This window comes from Oncorhynchus kisutch, linkage group LG22 (assembly GCF_002021735.2).
Source record: "Oncorhynchus kisutch isolate 150728-3 linkage group LG22, Okis_V2, whole genome shotgun sequence".
Lineage (NCBI taxonomy): Eukaryota > Metazoa > Chordata > Actinopteri > Salmoniformes > Salmonidae > Oncorhynchus > Oncorhynchus kisutch.
The window spans coordinates 37,537,247-37,558,765 of NC_034195.2; the positions used below are offsets into that span (position 1 = coordinate 37,537,247).

Consider the following 21,519-nt stretch of genomic DNA (forward strand, 5'->3'; position numbering starts at 1 on the left):
GACCACAGTCTATGTTCATATGATGAAATACTATTGATATTATGTACTGTAAAGGTGGAGTGTCCTTGAAACTGATTAGCTCAATAGAAATATTGGAATAAACCTGATAGACTTGCCCTACAAATACTATGACACGATACAGGCACACGGTCACCCATAAATTACACCTTTAATGAAATGATGGCATTGGATTTTTGGTTGATCTATACAATCTGCCCTTTGCCTTGACATATGCCCAAGTGGTGCTTCAAACCATTAACATTAACCCATTTCAACAGTGTAACTCATAGTTCTAACAGGTAATTAGACATTCAAGCGCAGGGTGATGAGTACAATGAAATGCATTAACATTGCTTAGCTCTGGTTCCCTCCGCCATTATACAGATGAAAGCTGACATGGAACCCTATCCGGAGGGTGAACCAACGAGGGACAATCTAACCTCAAACCTACACTCAGACATGAGGCAGGACATCCCAGTGACCACAACCTTGGCATTGTCCACCCCAACAGGGTGGAATTCCACTTGCACCCATTCACCTGGGGTTTTACACGGAATAGAATAAAACAATGTTGTCATAAAACAGATAAAGATAGATTGTTAGTTGTGGTTTGTCACTTTGGGTGTGACTGAGCTCGTAATTTGTACATGGTGCTGTAAAGTAATGATTACTCTTGGCACTGTGTGAAGTCCAAAAACAATACATACATTTTTCCTTGTCATGAGGAAATATAATATTGATCACCTTCTGAGTGTTTGTCATACCAGTGGAGCAGTGGTGAAAGTAGAAACAAACAGTGGTGAAAGTAGAAACAACCAGTGGTGAAAGTAGAAACAACCAGTGGTGAAAGTAGAAACAACCAGTGGTGAAAGTAGAAACAACCAGTGGTGAAAGTAGAAACAACCAGTGGTGAAAGTACAAACAAACAGTGGTGAAAGTAGAAACAAACAGTGGTGAAAGTAGAAACAACCAGTGGTGAAAGTAGAAACAAACAGTGGTGAAAGTAGAAACAACCAGTTGTGAAAGTAGAAACAAACAGTGGTGAAAGTAGAAACAACCAGTGGTGAAAGTAGAAACAAACAGTGGTGAAAGTAGAAACAAACAGTGGTGAAAGTAGAAACAAACAGTGGTGAAAGTAGAAACAACCAGTGGTGAAAGTAGAAACAAACAGTGGTGAAAGTAGAAACAAACAGTGGTGAAAGTAGAAACAACCAGTGGTGAAAGTAGAAACAACCAGTGGTGAAAGTAGAAACAAACAGTGGTGAAAGTAGAAACAAACAGTGGTGAAAGTAGAAACAAACAGTGGTGAAAGGAAAGAGACCTCTGTTAAACAAAACACCATGTCTGTATTCTAGTCTAACCACATTACATTTTAGAGAATAGGCTATAGTTTACCACCCATTTTCAAGCCCATTCGCTGATTTTCCATAACTCTGACATTTGGTAATGATAGAAAGTGGTGTAATAACTGACAGGTTTCTTGACATTTTGTTTGAATTATTATGATGGGCTCATGTTTCCCGGTAAGGCATACCCCCACTATTTATTTTGCCGGGACACCAGTACCAGACCGTATCGCCTTACTTGACCCTGCAGTGGAGTAATCATCAAAAGAACTGAAGTTTAACAGAACATCATCACCACCAGGTCACCTAATGTCATCTATTTTCATTCTTGTCCTCTACGAGCCAGTCGAAAACAACATTCTTATCAACTACAAGTTCTTTTCAATAACACATTTCCTATGAGTCACTTGTGGGATCAACGTCTCTCCCTCCTCACAATTGAATTTCCCCTGTGGAACATCATTACTAAACCAACAAGCCGGAAGGCTTAATGAGCCAAATTAGGACTGGAAATGCAATTTAGTGCTTCAAGTGTTCAGCTGTTAACAAGACTTTATTTCACACATGTGCATGTAGAATCACCTCACCAGAAGTGACAGCCTTTTAGAAGATGTGAGCCGATCCATAGAGGGCTTTCTCAAATGTTGAAGATGCTATTCTTTGGTGCTATCTTTGCAGTCAATAGCACTTCAATGTCTACAGCTATGATCTAGCTGTAAGAACCACTGTTCTTACAAAAAATTATGGTGCTGGATAGCTGGATAGCTGCAGTTTTACAGGCTCCTGACCAATTCTGCTATTTTGTGTTTTTTTTGCACTTAATGTTTCTGCCATCATTTCCTATGACCGAAAAGAGCTTCTCGACATCAGAACAGCATTCACTAACCTCGATTTGGAGGAAGATTTCTACTTCAACGAGTCGGCAGCGCAGGACATACTGCTCATCCCGGACCAGGTCCTAATCCCCGAGACTTGGAAGAGAAAAAGATGGCGCAAACAAAAACATGCTCATCGAGTGAACGCACTCCTAGTGAACACACTCCTAGTGGACGCACTCCTAGTGAACACACTCCTAGTGAACACACTCCTAGTGAACGCACTCCTAGTGAACACACTCCTAGTGAACACACTCCTAGTGAACACACTCCTAGTGGACGCACTCCTAGTGAACACACTCTTAGTGAACACACTCCTAGTGGACGCACTCCTAGTGAACACACTCCTAGTGAACACACTCCTAGTGAACACACTCCTAGTGAACACACTCCTAGTGAACACACTCCTACCATCATGTCATCTGTGCAACTAGAGGCTAAAAACTCTAGATCACCTTCACTCCACACACAAAAATGCATAAAAAGCTCTCCCTCGCCCTCCATTTGGCAAATCTGACCATAACTCTATACCCCTGATTCCTGCTTACAAGCAAAAACTCAAACAGGAAGTACCAGTGACGAGCCCAAGACAGAAGTGGTCAGATGAAGCGGATGCTAAGCTACATGACTGTTTAGCTAGTACAAACTGGAATATGTTTCAGATTCATCCGATGGCATTGAGGAGTTTACCACATCAGTCACTGGCTTCATTAATAAGTACATTGACAACGTCTTCCCCACGGTGATTGTACATACATATCCCAAACAGAAGCAATGGATTACAGGCAACATCCACACTGAGCTAAATGCTAGAGCTGACACTTTCAAAGAGCGGAACACTAATCCGGACACTTATAAGAAATCCCACTACACCCTCAGACAAACCATAAAACAGGCAAAGCGTGACTACAGGACTAAGATCGAATCCTACTATGCCTGGGTCTGACGCTCGTTGAATGTGGCAGGGTTTACAAACTTTCACAGATTGCAAAGGAAAACCCAGCCTCGAGCTGCCCAGTGACAAAAGCCTACCAGACAAGCTAAATGCCTTCTATGCTCGCATCAAGGCAAGCAACACTGAACCATGCATGAGAACACTAGCTTTTCCAGATGACTGTGTGATCACGCTCTTCGTAGCTGATGTGAGTAAGACCTTTAAACAGGTTAACATTCACAAGACGGATTACCAGGACACAGTCTGTAATATCTACATGTTTCAAGCAGACCACCATAGTCCCTGTGCCCAAGAACGCCAAGGTAACCTATCTAAATGACAATCCCCGTAGCACTAACATCTTTAGTTATGAAATGCTTTGAAAGGCTGGTCATGGCTCACATCAACACCATAATCCTAAAGACCCTGGACCCACTCCAATTCGCATACCACCCCAACAGATCCACAGATGATGCAATCTCTATTGCACTCCACACTGCCCTCTCCCACCTGGACAAAAATAACACCTACACTACCGTTCAAAAGTTTGAGGTCACTCAGAAATGTCATTGTTTTTTTAAAGAAAAGCACAGTTTTTGTCCATTAAAATAACATCAAATTGATCTGAAATACAGTATAGTTAATGTTAATGTTGTAAATGATTATTGTAGCTGGAAACGTCAGATTTTTTATGGAATATTGACATAAGTGTACAGATGCTCATTATCAGCAACCATCACTCCTGTGTTCCAATGACACGTTGTGTTAGCTATTCCAAGTTTATAATTTTAAAGGGCTAATTGTTCATTAGAAAACCCTTTTGCAATTACTCTAGCACAGCTGAAAACTATTGTTCTGATTAAAGAAGCAATAAAACAGATCTTCTTTTGACTAGTTGAGTATCTGGAGCATCAGCATTTGTGAATTTGATTACAGGCTCAAAATGGCCAGAAACAAAGAACTTTCTTCTGAAACTCGTCAGTCTATTCTTGTTCTGAGAAATGAAGGCTATTCCATGCGAGAAATTGCCAAGAAACTGAAGATCTCGTACAACTATTCCCTTCACAGAATAGCGCAAACTGGCCCTAACCAGAATAGAAAGAGAAGTGGGAGGCCTCTGTGCACAACTGAGCAAGAGGATAAGTACATTCGAGTGTCTAGCTTGAGAAACAGACGCCTCACAAGTCCACAACTGGCAGCTTCATTAAATAGTACAGGAGGGGACTAAGCACACACCCCTGAGGGGCCCCCGTGTTGAGGCCAAGGATTCCAGGATCCAGTTACAGAGGGAGGTGTTCAGTCACAGGGTCCTTAGCTTAGTGATGAGCTTGGAGTGCACTATGGTGTTTAAAGCTGAGCTGTTATCAGGTATGAAGGTAAGAAGGCAGACCACGTCGAGTAAACAATAGTTTAATATTTCAACAGTGGCAGGTGATAGATAGGTCAAGGGAGACAGGGGTCAGTAAACCAGAGGTGGGGCAACAGTACCGGACGGCATGCAGGCTCAGGGGCAGGGGCAGGCAGAGTGGTCAGGCAAGGTGTCAGAGGAAGGCCCTAAAACTTGTCAAAGACTCCAGCCACCCAAGTCAAAGACTGTTGTGTCTCCTATCACACTGCAAGTGGTACCAATTCACCAAGTATGAAACCAACAGGACCCTGACCATCTTCTACCCTCAAGCCATAAGACTCCTAAATAGTTAGTTACATAGTTAAGCAAATAGCTACCCAGACTCTCTGCATTGACCCTTTTTGCACCATTTTTTTTATTCATCACATACTCTACTGATTCTGTTTATTATCTATCCTGTTGCCTAGTCACTTTATTCCTAGTTGTATGTACAGTACCAGTCAAAGGTTTGGACACACCTATACATTGAAGGGTTTTTCTTTATTTGGACTATTTTCTACATTGTAGAATAATAGTGAAGACATGTTCTAAAGCGAGTACTGTAACAATATATGTCGTTTGGTTGGTATTTTTTGACGTCATTAAATTTTTTATAAAAGTATGCACACTACATCTGTGAAGTGTCCATCCTCTATGTTTTGTATGAAATATGAAACATGATGAAAGCGGTTTTGTTAAGAGAGGGGTGTGATCTTAGAAAATATAAGAGGAAATTGTTTCTATAACTTTGTACAAGTAAGTAGTCACCGCCCCCTTGAACCCCCCTCAGAGAATGTGTCAGCCTCACGAACCACCCCTTTAGAAGAACTGTATAAAATGATGGGTTAAGAATGAACACATCAGACCAGAGAGACGTGTAGCTGCAGCTCACGTCCAAAGTGGTTTGAACTCAATCGCAACACAAGGTAGAGACGTTAATGTCACCTTCCGGACAATCACTGGTACGGCTGATTAGCTGTCCAAAGTAAAGTATCTCGAAAAGCAAATTTAAATGGGACTATTCCACTACTCTTCTCGAATTACCGTAGTACGCTACTCTCATCACCCCACTGAGAACCATCGACACACCATCGATCTTCAAAGAATCATCTTTCAGAGAGAGTGGAAGTAGAGTGAGCTCTGTATTTCTGTTCAGGACTACATGACGGGTCGCCGGATGCCAACGAGTGGCCGGTGCTTCTACACCTGCATTGCTTGCTGTTTGGGGGTTTAGGCTGGATTTCTGAACAGCACTTTGTGACATCAGCTGATGTAAGAAGGGCTTTATAAATACATTTGATTTATTGATTGATTGATGCTGGGAGACGGCAGAGGAGAGCAACAGTAGAAAACGGGTGGGGACCACATTTGGACAATCAGTGCCTTACAAGCGCACCGCAAAAAAGGCCCAACACCCTTTGTGTAGTACTGAATCAGTACGTAAGTAAGGCTGGGGTTTTTGCAGATGCAGGAGGTTACGACTGTTCAGAATGATGATATGATACGAGGTTATGATTAATACGTTGACTGTTTATGGAGATAATAGGTAAAGACCTTTAGAGTTTAATTTGGGAGATGGTAACTCTTTAAAGAACTGCTCTCGTGGTGCCCCAATTCATAATGAGTTAATTGTAACATGATTAACTTAATCGGGTAACAATTCAACATAGTTAGTTGAATAGATAAGAAAACAGTCATCAGATAAATGAAAGTTAACACAGCCAACAAGTGCTCAGCATATGTGGGAACTCCTTCAAGACTGTTGGAAAAGCATTCCTCATGAAGCTGGTTGACAGAATGCCAAAGCTGTCATCAAGGCAAAGGATGGCTACTTTGAAGAAAATAAAATAAAATGTATTTTAATTTGTTTTAACGCAATTTTTTGGTTACTACAGTTGAAGTCGGAAGTTTACATACACTTAGGTTGGAGTCATTAAAACTCGTTTTTCAACCACTCCACAAATTTCTTGTTAACAAACTATAGTTTTCGCAAGTCAGTTGGTACATCTACTTCATGCATGACACAAGTCATTTTTACAACAATTGTTTACAGATAGATTATTTCACTTATAATTCACTGTATCACAATTCCAGTGGGTCAGAAGTTAACACACACTAAGTTGACTGTGCCTTTAAACAGCATGGAAATTCCAGAAAAGGATGTCATGGCTTTAGAAGCTTCTGATAGGCTGATTGACATCATTTTGAGTAAATTGGAGGTGTACCTATGGATGTATTTCAAGGCCTACCTTCAAACTCAGTGCCTCTTTGCTTGACATCATGGGAAAATCAAAAGAAATTAGCCAAGACCTCAGAATTTTTTTTGTAGAACTCCACAAGTCTGGTTCATCCTTGGGAGCAATTTCCAAATGCCTGAAGGTACCACGTTCATCTGTACAAACAATAGAACACAAGTATATACACCATGGGACCACGCAGCCATCATACCGCTCAGGAAGGAGACACATTCTGTCTCCTAGAGATGAACATACTTTGGTGCGAAAAGTACAAATCAATCCCAGAACAGCAGCAAAGGACCTTGTGAGGATGCTGGAGGAAACAAGTACAAAAGTGTCTATATCCACAGTAAAAGTCCAATATCGACATAACATGAAAGGTCACTCAACAAGGAAGAAGCTACTGCTCCAAAACCATCATAAAAAGCCAGAATACGGTTTGCAAATGCACATTGTGAAAAAAATCATACTTTTTGGAGAAATGCCTTCTGGTCTGATGAAACAAAAATAGAACTGTTTGGCCATATTTACCATTGTTATGTTTGGAGGAAAAAGGGGGAGGCTTGCAAACCAAAGAACACCATCCCAACCGTGAAGCACAGGGATGGCAGCATCATGTTGTGGGGGTGCTTTGCTGCAGGAGGGACTGGTGCACTTCACAAAATAGATGGCTTCATGAGGCAGGAAAATGATGTGGATATATTGAAGCAACATCTCAAGACAATAGTCAGGAAGTTAAAGCTGGGTCGCAAATGGGTCTTCCAAATGGAGCATACTTCCAAAATCGTGGCAAAATGGCTGAAGGACAACAAAGTCAAGGTATTGGAGTGGCCATCACAAAGCCCTGACCTCAATCTCATAGAACATTTGTGAGCAGAACTGAAAAAGTGTGTGCGAGCAAGGAGGCCTAAAAACCTGACTCGGTTACACCAGCTCTGTCAGGAGGAATGGGCCAAAATTCACCCAATTTATTGTGGGAAGCTTGTGGAAGGCTACCCAAAACATTTGACAGAAGTTTAACAATTTAAAGGCAATGCTACCAAATACTAACTGAGTGTATGTAAACTTCTGACCCACTGGGAATGTGATGAAAGAAATAAAAGCTGAAATACATCATTCTCTTTACAATTATTCTGATATTTCACATTCTTAAAATAAAGTGGTGAACCTAACTGGACAGGGAATTTTTAAGACAGGGAATTTTTACTAGGATTAAATGTCAGGAATTGTGAAAAACAGAGTTTAAATGCATTTGGATAAGGTGTATGTAAACTTCCAACTTCAACTGTACATGATTCCATATGTGTTATTTCATAGTTTGGATGTCTTCACTGTTATTCTACAATGTAGATATAATTCAATATCTTCAAATCCCTACACATCGACTCGGTACTGGTACCCAGTGTACATAGCAAAATTAACATTACTCATTGTGTATTTAATATTACTTTTATTTTTTTGTGCTATTACTTTTCTATTATTTCTGTATTTTCTGTCTTTCTGCATTGTTGGGAAGTTCCCATAAGTAAGCATTTCACTGTTAGTCTACATCTGTTATTTACAAAGTGTGTGACAATTTTTGTATCATGTTTTGATACCTTTACACCCCTCACAGGTGAGAGCATTATAGTGATACCCGGATGCCTTGTCCCCACACACCACACACAGTTCCTCCCCTTTGACACTGCCTGCGTGGGATGTGTGCCGGGTCCTATTGCACACCGCAGGCACTATGGTGGACGCATCATCCATTTCAGCATTATAAGTGCCCTCTAGGGGTCCTTTCCTCAGTTCATACATCCCTGTGGGTGAGTACCACTCATCGGCGTTGTACTGGGTGTAGTAGTTCTGACTGGAGTAGTATGGTGGGGAGGGCTCCACCGAGGGGTATTGCATGCTGGGATAGCTGATGAAGGGTAAGACTTCCTGGTCTTGGAGCAGAGGGCTCCCTTGTTCTGACAGAATATCTGGATGGAGAAAAGAAAGAGGCATAGATTAAATGAGAGTATCACTGAATAGAAGTGTGCAATAAACTGATGATTTTAATGATGTAGAGTTTTTATAGCCAATAAAAAGTCAGCATTTTTTTCGCATGGTTCAGAAAAGCCACACTTTTTCCTGTATTTTCCCAAGCATAGTGAGTCACAACAAAACCGTTTATCTGATCAGACAAAAAACACTTCACAGCAGAAGCTAAAGTAGTATTAGATAGTGACTTAATTTGAGTTTTTAAACGTTAACATAACAGGGGATAGTAATCTACACATATAAACCCAGCAAAACTTAAAGGTAGACTCAGCGATATGACGTAGATGCAAAAAGTAAACAGCATAGTGGGTCAATATTTGCAACAACTAAGAGTGTTGAAGCGCGAGGCTCAACTTCTCCACTGTTTTGGTGTGCTGGCTACCACACTGTAACAGCATGAAGCTAACCCATGCACATGCGCAGATTCTGTGTGTGACTAAGAGCAAAGTATGCATGTAGCTCATCTCAATATCTGTGGCAACATCATTTCACTGAGTCTACCTTTAACCTCACGCTCTCACAGAACACTGCAATAAAAGACTGAAAGGACAGCTTGGGCTAACTAACTACCTCTAAAGAGATATAGTACTTTTTAACCTTTATTTACTGTAACTAGGCAAGTCATTTAAGAACAAATTATTATTTACAATGACAGCTTAGGAACAGTTGGTTAATTAACGGCCTTGTTCAAGCGCAGAAAGACAGATTTGATCTTGTCAGCTCAGGGATTCAATCAAGCAACCTTTTGGTTACTGGACCAATGCTCTAACCACTGGGCTACCTGCCAGCCCTGTACTTACTGCATATACAGTGGGGAGAACAAGTATTTGATACACTGCCGATTTTGCAGGTCTGTAATTTTGTATCATAGGTACACTTCAACTGTGAGAGACGGAATCTAAAACAAAAATCCAGAAAATCACATTGTATGATTTTTAAGTAATTCATTTGCATTTTATTGCATGACATAAGTATTTGATCACCTACCAACCAGTAAGAATTCCGGCTTTCACAGACGTGTTAGTTTGTCTTTAAGAAGCCCTCCTGTTTTCCACTCATTACCTGTATTAACTGCACCTGTTTGAACTTGATACCTGTATAAAAGACACCTGTCCACACACTCAATCAAACAGACTCCAACCTCTCCACAATGGCCAAGACCAGAGAGCTGTGTAAGGACATCAGGGATAAAATTGTAGACCTGCACAAGGCTGGGATGGGCAACAGGACAATAGGTAAGCAGCTTGGTGAGAAGGCAACAACTGTTGGCGCAATTATTAGAAAATGGAAAAAGTTCAAGATGACGGTCAGTCACCCTCGGTCTGGGGCTCCATGCAAGATCTCACCTCGTGGGGCATCAATGATCATGAGGAAGGTGAGGGATCAGCCCAGAACTACATGGCAGGACCTTGTCAATGACCTGAAGAGAGCTGGGACCACAGTCTCAAAGAAAACCATTAGTAACACACTACGCCGTCATGGATTAAAATCCTGCAGCGCATGTAAGGTTCCCCTGCTCAAGCCAGCGCATGTTCAGGCCCGTCTGAAGTTTGCCAATGACCTTCTGGATGATCCAGAGGAGGAATGGAAGAAGGTCATGTGGTCTGATAAGACAAAAATAGAGCTTTTTGGTTGTCCTGTCCCCTTTGCAGAAAAGCATCCCCAAAGAATGATGTTTCCACCTCCATGCTTCACGGTTAGGATCGTGTTCTTGGGGTTGTTCTCATCCTTCTTCTTCCTCCAAACTCGGCGAGTGGAGTTTAGGGGAGGATGGATGGGGCCATGTTTCGCGAGATCTTGGCCAACAACCTCCTTCCCCCACTCAGTAAGAGCATTGAAGATGGGTCACATGACAACGACCCAAAACACACAGCCAGGGCAACTAAGGAGTGGCTCCGTAAGAAGCATCTCAAGGTCCTGGAGTGGCCTAGCCAGTCTCAAGACCTGAACCCAATAGAAAATCTTTGGAGGGAGCTGAAAGTCCGTATTGCCCAGCGACAGCCCCGAAACCTGTAGGATCTGGAGAAGGTCTGTATGGAGGAGTGGGCCAAAATCCCTGCTGCAGTGTGTGCAAACCTGGTCAAGAACTTCAGGAAACGTATGACCTCTGTAATTGCAAACAAAGGTTTCTGTAGCAAAATATTAAGTTCTGCTTTTCTGATGTATCAAATACTTATGTCATGCAATAAAATGCAAATTAATTACTTAAAAATCATACAATGTGATTTTCTGGATTTTTGTTTTATATTCCGTCTCTCACAGTTGAAATGTACCTATGATAAAAATTACAGACCTCTACATGCTTTGTAAGTAGGAAAACCTGCAAAATCGACAGTGTATCAAATACTTGTTCTCCCCACTGTATCTAATACTTATATTTCTACTTATATTATACATATTTCTATATTTCAGAAATGCTTTATCATCAGGTTTATCTACTCTGTCATAAAATATACAGTAATAATTATATTCCTATTTTGTAAGCGTGAACCCTTGGTTAGACGTCAGCTAGCATTTGAACCATTTCGATACCTTAACTTTTATTCATTAAAATACATTAAGGTAAAAATACATACTGGGCAACAACAAAAAACAGCTGGAATGTAGCCGTACAGTTTTATAGTGTTGAGTTAATCCAAACTCATCTGATAACACACATAACCCAAACTGACGCAACACGATCGACAGGCGTGAGACACTGACCTCCTTAAGGTTTGATCTGGACCATGGCCATCTCAGGGTCTCTCAGAGCATCCATAATAAAAACCTCCCCTTTCTCTGTCATTCTCTCTCCGTCTCGTCTGTCTGTCTGTCTCTCTCCCTCCCTCTCTATCTCTTTCTTTCTCTGACCAACTGAAAAGTAATCCCCCTCTGCGGCTCTACTCTTACCGTTACTTCTTCTACTTCAGCATAACTCCCTCTATTTGTCTTCGGAAAAGGAAATTCTCAATTAAAATGCTGGTTCAATAGTCCTAAAACAGAACAGTTTTGTACTTGCTTGAGGACTGACTCAGGAATGACAAAGGGGAGCAAAGGTTTTCATGGTTACTTATTAACTTGACATTCACATTTCTGCCCATCAATAACGTAGTTGTTTTGGTATTGTGTAAAGTCACTTTCACATCTGGCCTGCGTGACTGGCTGCAACTGACTGAGAGGTAATGTGTGTCATAGGTGTCAACTCGATTGCCTGATCCCAGATCTGCATGTGCCAACTCCCATATCATTGGCATGCCATATGCATATACTGTTAAAAAAAATATGGTAAACTGCATATTATGTATTGCATGACAAAAATAGTCAGAGTTGGATGAAGCACATACAGTACTGATCTGGGACCAGGCTCGTCATTGGAGGTTGCTTACCAAAGAAGTGTGAGCTCTCAGACAGTGGGAATCCATCGTTGGGAGGGATCTGTAGTAGTCCCACCACATTGACGTTGTGCCCCACCCACTCATTCATTCACAAATCTGGTTGGACCTCAGCTCAGAACCTCAGCTCAGAGTAAAGATGGTGTGATTGGCCAAGACACAAGGAGGGAATTAAGAAAGTTCTTTCCAGTCCAATCCTGTAAGAAAACTAAGATACACCCAGACATAATGTTAGTGTTAGTTTTGACATTTTGTTAAGCTACTTGGTGTTAAATACCTCATGGACAACTCTTTAGCCTTCAGAAAGTATTCACAACCCTTGACTTTTTTCACGATTTGTTGTGTTACATACTGAATTTAAAATGGATTAAAATGAGATTTTTCTTTCACTCGCCTACATACAATACCCCATAATGTTTTTATGTTAATTACAAATGAAAACCTGAAATGTCTTCAGTCAATAAGTATTCAACCCCTTGGTTATGGCAAGCCTAAATACGTTTAAGAGTAGAAATGTAAGTAACATACTAAGTTGCTTGGACTCTCTCTCTGTGTAATAATAGTGTTTAACATGATTTTTGAATGACCACTTCATCTCTGTACCCCACACATACAATTATCTGTAAGGTCCTTCAGTCGAGCAGTGATTTTCAAACACAGATTCAACCACAAAGACCAGGGATGTTTTCCAATGCAGAAGGGCACCCATTCAAATCAAATCAAATCAAATTTTATTGGTCACATACACATGGTTAGCAGACGTTAATACGAGTGTAGCGAAATGCATGTGCTTCTAGTTCCAACAGTGCAGTAATATCTAACAAGTAATCGAACCATTCCAAACAACTACCTAATACACACAAATCTAGCAAGTAATCTAACAATTCCCCAACAACTACCTAATACACACAAATCTAAAGGGATGACTGAGAATATGTACATATAAGTATATGGATGAGCGATGTCCGAGCGGTATAGGCAAGGTGCAGTAGATGCTATAAAATACAGTATATACATGTGATATGAGTAATGTAAGATATGTAAACATTATTAAAGTGGCATTGTTTAAAGTGACTAGTGATCCATTTATTAAAGTGTTCAGTTATTGCGTCTCAATACAGTACATAAATGTGATATGTGTAACGGTCTGAGTGTAGTGGGTGAGGAGTCAGGCGCAGGAAGCAGAGAGTTCAGGGGAGTGCTATTTTAATGCACTGAGAAACGGTGAACATAAGCCAACCCTCACGAAAACACAGGGCGTAATGAACAAACAAATGCCCAAAACAGGGGGACTTAAACTGTCCAGAAATACCCACAACATGGGAAACCACAAAACCCATAGACGTGCACACAAGTACACCAAACAGATGGTCACAATAATTAATCGCGCACAAGGAACCCTGCGGGCTGGCTGACTAATAAAGCCTTACTACCTAACTCAAAACAGGTGCACACAATGAACACATAAGGAGGGGGAGGAAATAATCAGTGGCAGCTAGTAGGCCGGTGACAACAAGCGCCACCCGAACGGGAAGGGGAGTGTCCTTCGGTCGGAGTCATGACAATATGAGTAATGTAAGATATGTAGACACTATTAAAGAGGCATTATTTAGAGTGGCATTGTTTAAAGTGACTAGTGATCCATTTTTTTAAGTGTCCAGTGATTGGGTCTCAATGTCGACAGCAGCCTCTCTGAGTTAGTGATTGCTGTTTAGCAGTCTGATGGCCTTGAGATAGAAGCTGTTTCTCATTCTTTCAGTCCCAGCTTTGATGCACATTGGTAGATGGGTAAAAAAAAGCAGAGATTGAATATCCCTTTGAGCATGGGGCAATGATCGATTACACTTTGGAGGGTGTATCAGTACACCCAGTCACTACAAAGATAAAGATGTACTTCCTAACTCAGTTGCCAGAGAGGAAAGAAAACGTCAGGGATTTCACCACGAGGCCAATGATGACATTAAAACAGTCACAGAGTTTAGTGGCTGTGATAGGAGAAAACTGAGGATGGAACACAACATTATAGTTACTCCACAATACTAACCTGACAGAGTGAAAAGAAGGAAATTTATAAAGAATACAAATATTCCAAAACATGTATCCTGTTTGCAATAAGGCACTAAAGTCATAATTTACTTTTTGTCCTGAATACAAAGTGTTATGTTTGGGGAAATCCAATACAAGATATTACTGAGTACCACTCTCCATATTTTCAAGCATAGTGGTGTCTGCATCATGCTATGGGTATGCTTGTCATCAGCACAGACTACGGAGTTGTTTTCTGATAAAAATAAACAGAATAGAGCTAAGCACAGGCGAACTCCTAGAGGGAAACCTGGTTCAGTCTGCTTTCCACCAGACACTGGGAGATTAATTCATCTTTCAGCAGAACAATAATCTAAAACAGAAGGCCAAATCTACATTGGTGTTACTTACCAAGAAGACAGTGCATGTGGCCGAGTAACAGTTTTGACTTAAATTTACTTGAAAATCTATGGCAAGACCTACAAATGGTTATCTAGCAATGATATACAAACCAATTTGACAGAGCTTGATGAAATTTGAAAATAATATTGGGCCAACGTTGCACACACAATCCAGGTGTGGAAAGCTCTTAGAGACTTACCCAGAAAGACTCACAATCGAAATCACTGCCAAAGGTGCTTCTACAAAGTACTGACTCAAGGGTGTGAATACTTTTGTAAATAAGGTATTTCTGTATTTCATTTGCAAACATTTCTAAAAACAAATTTTTACTTTGTCATTATGGGGTATTTGTCACGCCTTGACTTTAGAGAGCCTTTTTATGTCTCTATTTGGTTTGGTCAGGGTGTGATTTGTGGTGGGCATTCTATGTTTTGTTATCTATGATTTTTGTATTTCTATGTTTTGGCTGGGTATGGTTCTCAATCAGGGACAGCTGTTTATCGTTGTCTCTGATTGGGAACCATACTTAGGTAGCCCATTTTCCCTTCTTTCTTTGTGGGAAGTTGACTTTGTTTAGGGCACATAGCCTTTAGCTTCACGGTTTGTTTGTCGTGTTTATTGCTTTTGCCGGCGTCATCTTAAATAATGAATATGTCCACTCACCGCGCTGCACCTTGGTCCTCCTCCTTCAACAGCCGTGATAGAACTCCCCACCACCAAAGGACCAAGCAGCATGGTAAGAAGGTGGACTGGACATGGGAGGACATTTTAAATGGCAAGGGATCCTGGACGTGGGAGGAGATCCTGGCCGGGAAGGATAGCCTGCCCTGGGAGCAGGTAGAAGCAGAGCGGAACGGCAACGTTATGAGGGAACACGGCTGGCAAGGAAGCCCGAGAGGCAGCCCCTCTCGGGCTTGGGGGGGGTAACACGGGGAGTGTGGCAGAGTCAGGTTGGAGACCTGAGCCAACTCCCCGTGCTTACCGTGGTGGGCGTCATACTGGTCAGGCACCATGTTATGCGATGGAGCGCACAGTGTCTCCAGTACGCGTTCTTAGCCCGGTGCGCTACATCCCAGCTCCCCGCATCTGCCGGGCTAGGGTGAGCATCCAGACAGGACGGTTTGTGCCAGCCCTGCTTTCCAGACCTCCAGTACGTCTCTATGGCCCAGGATATCCTGCGCTGGCTCTGCGCACTGTCTCCAGTGAGTCTGCACAGCCCAGTGCGTCCTTTGCCTGCCCCACGCACGTGCTGGGCCAAAGTCACCATCCAGCCAGGACGGGTTGTGCAGGCTCTTAGCTCGAGACCTCCAGTGCGCCTCCACGGCCCAGTGTATCCGGTGCCTTGGCCAAGGACAAGGCCTCCTGTACATCTCCCCAGCCTGGTGAGTCCTGTGCCTGCGCCAATGGCGCCATGGATCCATGGCACGAAGCCTCCAGTGATGATCCATGGCACGAAGCCTCCAGTGATGATCCATGGCACGAAGCCTCCAGTGATGATCCATGGTGGCCCAGTCCGGGGCCCGCAACGAGGGTGCCCAGTCCGGGGGCAGCGGTGAGGTTCCCCACACCAGAGGCGTCGCCAAAGCGGGGTGAGCCAGAGGTGGAGCGGGGTCTGCGTCCCGCACCTGAGCCGCCACCGCAGATAGATGCCCACCCAGACCCTCCCCTATAGGTTCAGGTTTTGCGGCCGGAGTCCGCACCTTTAGGGGCGAGGGTACTGTCACGCCCTGACCTTAGAGAGCCTTTTGATGTCTCTATTTGGTTTGGTCAGGGTGTGATTTGGGGTGGGCATTCTATGTTTTGTTATCTATGATTTTTGTATTTCTATGTTTTGGCCAGGTATGGTTCTCAATCGGGGACAGCTGTCTATCGTTGTTTCTGATTTGGAACCATACTTAGGTAGCCTGTTTTCCCTCCTTTCTTTGTGGGAAGTTGACTTTGTTTAGGGCACAGCCTTTAGCTTCACGGTTTGTTTGTAGTGTTTATTGTTTTTGTCGGCGTCATCTTAAATAAAGAATACCACGCTGTACCTTGGTCCTCCCCCTTCAACAGCCGTGACAGTATTGTGTGTTGATGGGTGAGATAATTTTTTATTTTTAATACATTTTGAATTCAGGTTGTAACAACAAAATGTTGAATAAGTCAGGGGTATGAATACTTTCTGAAGGCACTGTATACATTGGCAATGCATTATTCTACATTATGATATTTGCAGATTTATCCAAATTTAACAATGGCCATACCTCTACAATTCTTATGAAGTAATGTAAATGGCTTAATTCATCCTATTAAAAGAAAGAAACTCCTCACCTACTGCAAAAAAATGTAATGCATCCCTCTGTGTTTACAGTATATGGGACCTCCCTCGCAACTCTCCCCAGTGCTACAATAGCCGTTGACCAGGGTAAGACAGTATTACCCTCTGACTGCCCCCTATCAATGTACAGTAATTAAGTCTCAGGTACTAAGTCTTTATACCAACACACCTGACAGGTCCTCTTTCCATACAGGCCAAGGTGAGGTGACATCCTGGGTGTGCCCCGTAGGAGGTGAAGGAGAGGGGTAAGATAGGTGCTTATTGAAATTCTGGAAGGGACCATACAACACTAATGGGCTGGGCAAAGCTATCTTGGTTTATTAACAGTGAAGTAGCCTACTGTGGTGGAGTACACTTGCCATCCACTTAAAGTGTTTACTATACAGTAGTCTTGCGTTGACAGACTTCCAAGTCTCTTGGCTACTGGAACGAACGAAAGCCGCAAATTGAGGTTCCCAGTATTATAGCATTCTAATTCCTCAAAACACCTCATTGGATAATCCAATACTTATTGAATTACTGTGCTTGATAATGAATTGCTGAAAATAATGGTGCATAACAGTAGAGAAAGCAAACATTTACTTTCTATAACAGGCTGTGTATAATACAATAGCATGCATTGTCAAATAATTTAATTTCAGTTTGTGTTTCGCTGGTTACATTTGGTAAGATTGGCTGCATAAAGCCACTGAAAATTTAATTTCCTCAGGACCTTGTCTCGTGTCATGTCTTGTTTCCCTTTTGGTGTAACCATAACCACACTGAACACTACTCAATTATTGTCTTTAGGTTACATTCTGTATTGGGAAAGGTGGATACCTAGTCAATTGCACAACTGAATGCCTTCAACCGAAATGTGTCTTCCGCATTTAACCCAACCCCTCTGAATGAGGGCTGTTCCTGTGCAGAACACAGGTGCTATTCTATTCCTCTATTATCACAGTAAAATAAACAGTCCTTTCCCCAAACTTCTCCATGGACTCCCTGAATCTATTACTGACTAGCAGCACCCATGGTGGCGTTAACTGACATCAGGCTGCAGTGAACAGAGAGGATGTAAATCACCAAGTGCACCATGGGTTGGAACCGGTTCAGGGAACAGAACAGAAAATAAATACCTTTTATGAGGAACAGAATCAGAACTGGTAACAAAAGTGACCTATACTTTCCACCAAAAATGTCAACAAAGCACCTATGCAAAGCCATCACTCTATCACTCAAACTAATTCCAGTGTCTGCCTGCCAGCTGAAACTATTTGCCAGTGTGTGTGTGTGTGTGTGTGTGTGTGTGTGTAGGCTACCTGCTCATCCCCTTCCGAAGCATAGTCTAGTAAATAAAGTAAAATGTTATTTGTCACATGCTTCGTAAACAACAGGTGTAGACTAACAGTTAAATGTTACTTAAGGGCCCTTCCCAACAATGCAGAGAAGAAAAGATAAATACAGTGCGAGTTGAGTTGATGCCAAAGAGCTCCATTTTGGTCTCATCTGACCACAACACTTTCACCCAGTTGTCCTCTGAATCATTCAGATGTTCATTGGCAAACTTCAGATGGGCATGTACAGTGCCTTGCGAAAGTATTCAGCCCCCTTGAACTTTGCGACCTTTTGCCACATTTCAGACTTCAAACATAAAGATATACAACTGTATTTTTTTGTGAAGAATCAACAACAAGTGGGACACAATCATGAAGTGGAATGACATTTATTGGATATTTCAAACTTTTTTAACAAATCAAAAACTGAAAAATTGGGCGTGCAAAATTATTCAGCACCTTTACTTTCAGTGCAGCAAACTCTCTCCAGAAGTTCAGTGAGGATCTCTGAATGATCCAATGTTGACCTAAATGACTAATGATAAATACAATCCACCTGTGTGTAATCAAGTCTCCGTATAAATGCACCTGCACTGTGATAGTCTCAGAGGTCCGTTAAAAGCGCAGAGAGCATCATGAAGAACAAGGAACACACCAGGCAGGTCCGAGATACTGTTGTGAAGAAGTTTAAAGCCGGATTTGGATACAAAAAGATTTCCCAAGCTTTAAACATCCCAAGGAGCACTGTGCAAGCGATAATATTGAAATGGAAGGAGTATCAGACCACTGCAAATCTACCAAGACCTGGCCGTCCCTCTAAACTTTCAGCTCATACAAGGAGAAGACTGATCAGAGATGCAGCCAAGAGGCCCATGATCACTCTGGATGAACTGCAGAGATCTACAGCTGAGGTGGGAGACTCTGTCCATAGGACAACAATCAGTCGTATATTGCACAAATCTGGCCTTTATGGAAGAGTGGCAAGAAGAAAGCCATTTCTTAAAGATATCCATAAAAAGTGTTGTTTAAAGTTTGCCACAAGCCACCTGGGAGACACACCAAACATGTGGAAGAAGGTGCTCTGGTCAGATGAAACCAAAATTGAACTTTTTGGCAACAATGCAAAACATTATGTTTGGCGTAAAAGCAACACAGCTCATCACCCTGAACACCATCCCCACTGTCAAACATGGTGGTGGCAGCATCATGGTTTGGGCCTGCTTTTCTTCAGCAGGGACAGGGAAGATGGTTAAAATTGATGGGAAGATGGATGGAGCCAAATACAGGACCATTCTGGAAGAAAACCTGATGGAGTCTGCAAAAGACCTGAGACTGGGACGGAGATTTGTCTTCCAACAAGACAATGATCCAAAACATAAAGCAAAATCTACAATGGAATGGTTCAAAAATATCCAGGTGTTAGAATGGCCAAGTCAAAGTCCAGACCTGAATCCAATCGAGAATCTGTGGAAAGAACTGAAAACTGCTGTTCACAAATGCTCTCCATCCAACCTCACTGAGCTCGAGCTATTTTGCAAGGAGGAATGGGGAAAAAATTCAGTCTCTCGATGTGCAAAACTGATAGACATACCCCAAGCGACTTACAGCTGTAATCGCAGCAAAAGGTGGCGCTACAAAGTATTAACTTAAGGGGGCTGAATAATTTTGCACGCCCAATTTTTCAGTTTTTGATTTGTTAAAAAAGTTTGAAATATCCAATAAATGTCATTCCACTTCATGATTGTGTCCTACTTGTTGTTGATTCTTCATAAAAAAAATACAGTTTTATATCTTTATGTTTGAAGCCTGAAATGTGGCAAAAGGTCGCAAAGTTCAAGGGGGCTGAATACTTTCGCAAGGCACTGTAATTATACGAGCAATAAATACACAATGAGAGGTAATTGCAGTAGATCCACTATATATACCAAAGTATGTGGATACCTCTTCAAATTTGTGGATTCGGCTATTTCAGCCACACCCGTTGCTGACAGGTGTATAAAATCGAGCACAGAGCCATGTAATCTCCAGTGGTGTAAAGTACTTAAGTAAAAATATCTGAAAGTACTACTGAAGTAGATTTTTGGGGTATATGTACTTTACTTTACTATTGATATTTTTAACAACTTTTACTTTCACTTCACAATGTTAAAAAAAAAAATTTTTTTTACTCCATACATTTTCCCTGACACCCAAAAGTACTCGTTACATTTTGAATGCTTAGCAGGACAGGAAAATGGTCCAATTCACACCCATAGAGGTAGGGGCCATACGCCTACCCGTGGCTGAGCGATGCCGTCAGAGACAGTTAGGGCTCTGTCCCTATTGTGGACAGGAGGGGAACCAGCTCCAATGGTGTCCGGTACGTCTCAACCTGGAATACATGAGAGCAGAGGGACTGCCCTGTGATCATCCGTTTCCTGGGTTAGGCGTGAGTATCGATTTCACTAGCTGGCTGTCCCTCATCTATTGTTTCTACAGCTCTAGTGGATTCCGGTGATGCGGGGAATTTTATTGACCAGGCCCTTGCCTCCTCCCTGCACATCACCTCATACCCGTTCTCCTCTCCGTTTCCGGTCCAAGCATTGCGTCCATTGGGATCCGGTACTATTACTCACAGTCACAGCTTCTCACCGTGGGACCCAAGCACCACCTCCGCACCCTTGCACAAAGTCATTCTTGGTCTCCCGTAGCTCCAACTCCATAATCCCATCATCTCCTGGTGGATTACCGCCTGGAGACCAGGATGTCGGAGGACCTGCTTTCCCGCACCCTGTGTTTCCATATCAGTAGAGGGCCCTGTGAGTGTCTGCCAGCCCATCAACTGGTCCTCCCGTATCGTTGGCCTCATGTTCTGGGACGTAGATGTGGACATCCGCCAGGCTCTGGGGAGAGAACCCACTCCTGCCACCTGCCCCCCGGCACGCATCTATGTTCCCACGGGGGTCAGAGATTGGTTGCTGACCGGGGCACACACATCCCTCGCCACTGGACACCCAGTTATCACCTGCAACATTCAATCCCTTTCTGAGAAATACTGGTGGCCCACTTTGGCGCAGGATGTTGCACACTATGTCAACTCATGTTGAGTATGTACTCAATCTAAATCTCCCAGGCACTCTCCAGCAGGGAAACTCCTTCCCCTTCTTGTGCCTCAGCATCCCTGGTTTCATCTGGTCACCATAGCATCTCCCACCTGTAGCACACGCTCCAGCAGGTATATCTCTCTAGTCACCCCCAAAACCAATTCTTTCTTTGGCCGCCTCTCCTTCCAGTTCTCTGCT

The 21,519-nt window shown here is 42.5% G+C and overlaps 1 protein-coding gene across 5 annotated transcripts in view; it reads right to left on the reverse strand.

The window, feature by feature from the left end:
* Window positions 1–21,519, reverse strand: part of nr1h4 (nuclear receptor subfamily 1, group H, member 4) — a 35,737-nt gene that overhangs the window by 11,579 nt on the left and 2,639 nt on the right. For 3 of the 5 annotated variants that reach the window (XM_020456869.2, XM_020456866.2, XM_020456864.2), the window contains exons 2-3: window positions 12,173–12,386; window positions 8,378–8,746 (exon numbers count right to left, since the gene is read on the reverse strand). In XM_020456869.2, coding sequence (XP_020312458.1) covers window positions 8,378–8,746; window positions 12,173–12,269 — 466 coding nt within the window. In that variant the 5' untranslated portion in view covers window positions 12,270–12,386. The other 2 variants (XM_020456871.2, XM_020456870.2) reach the window with 2 other exon arrangements.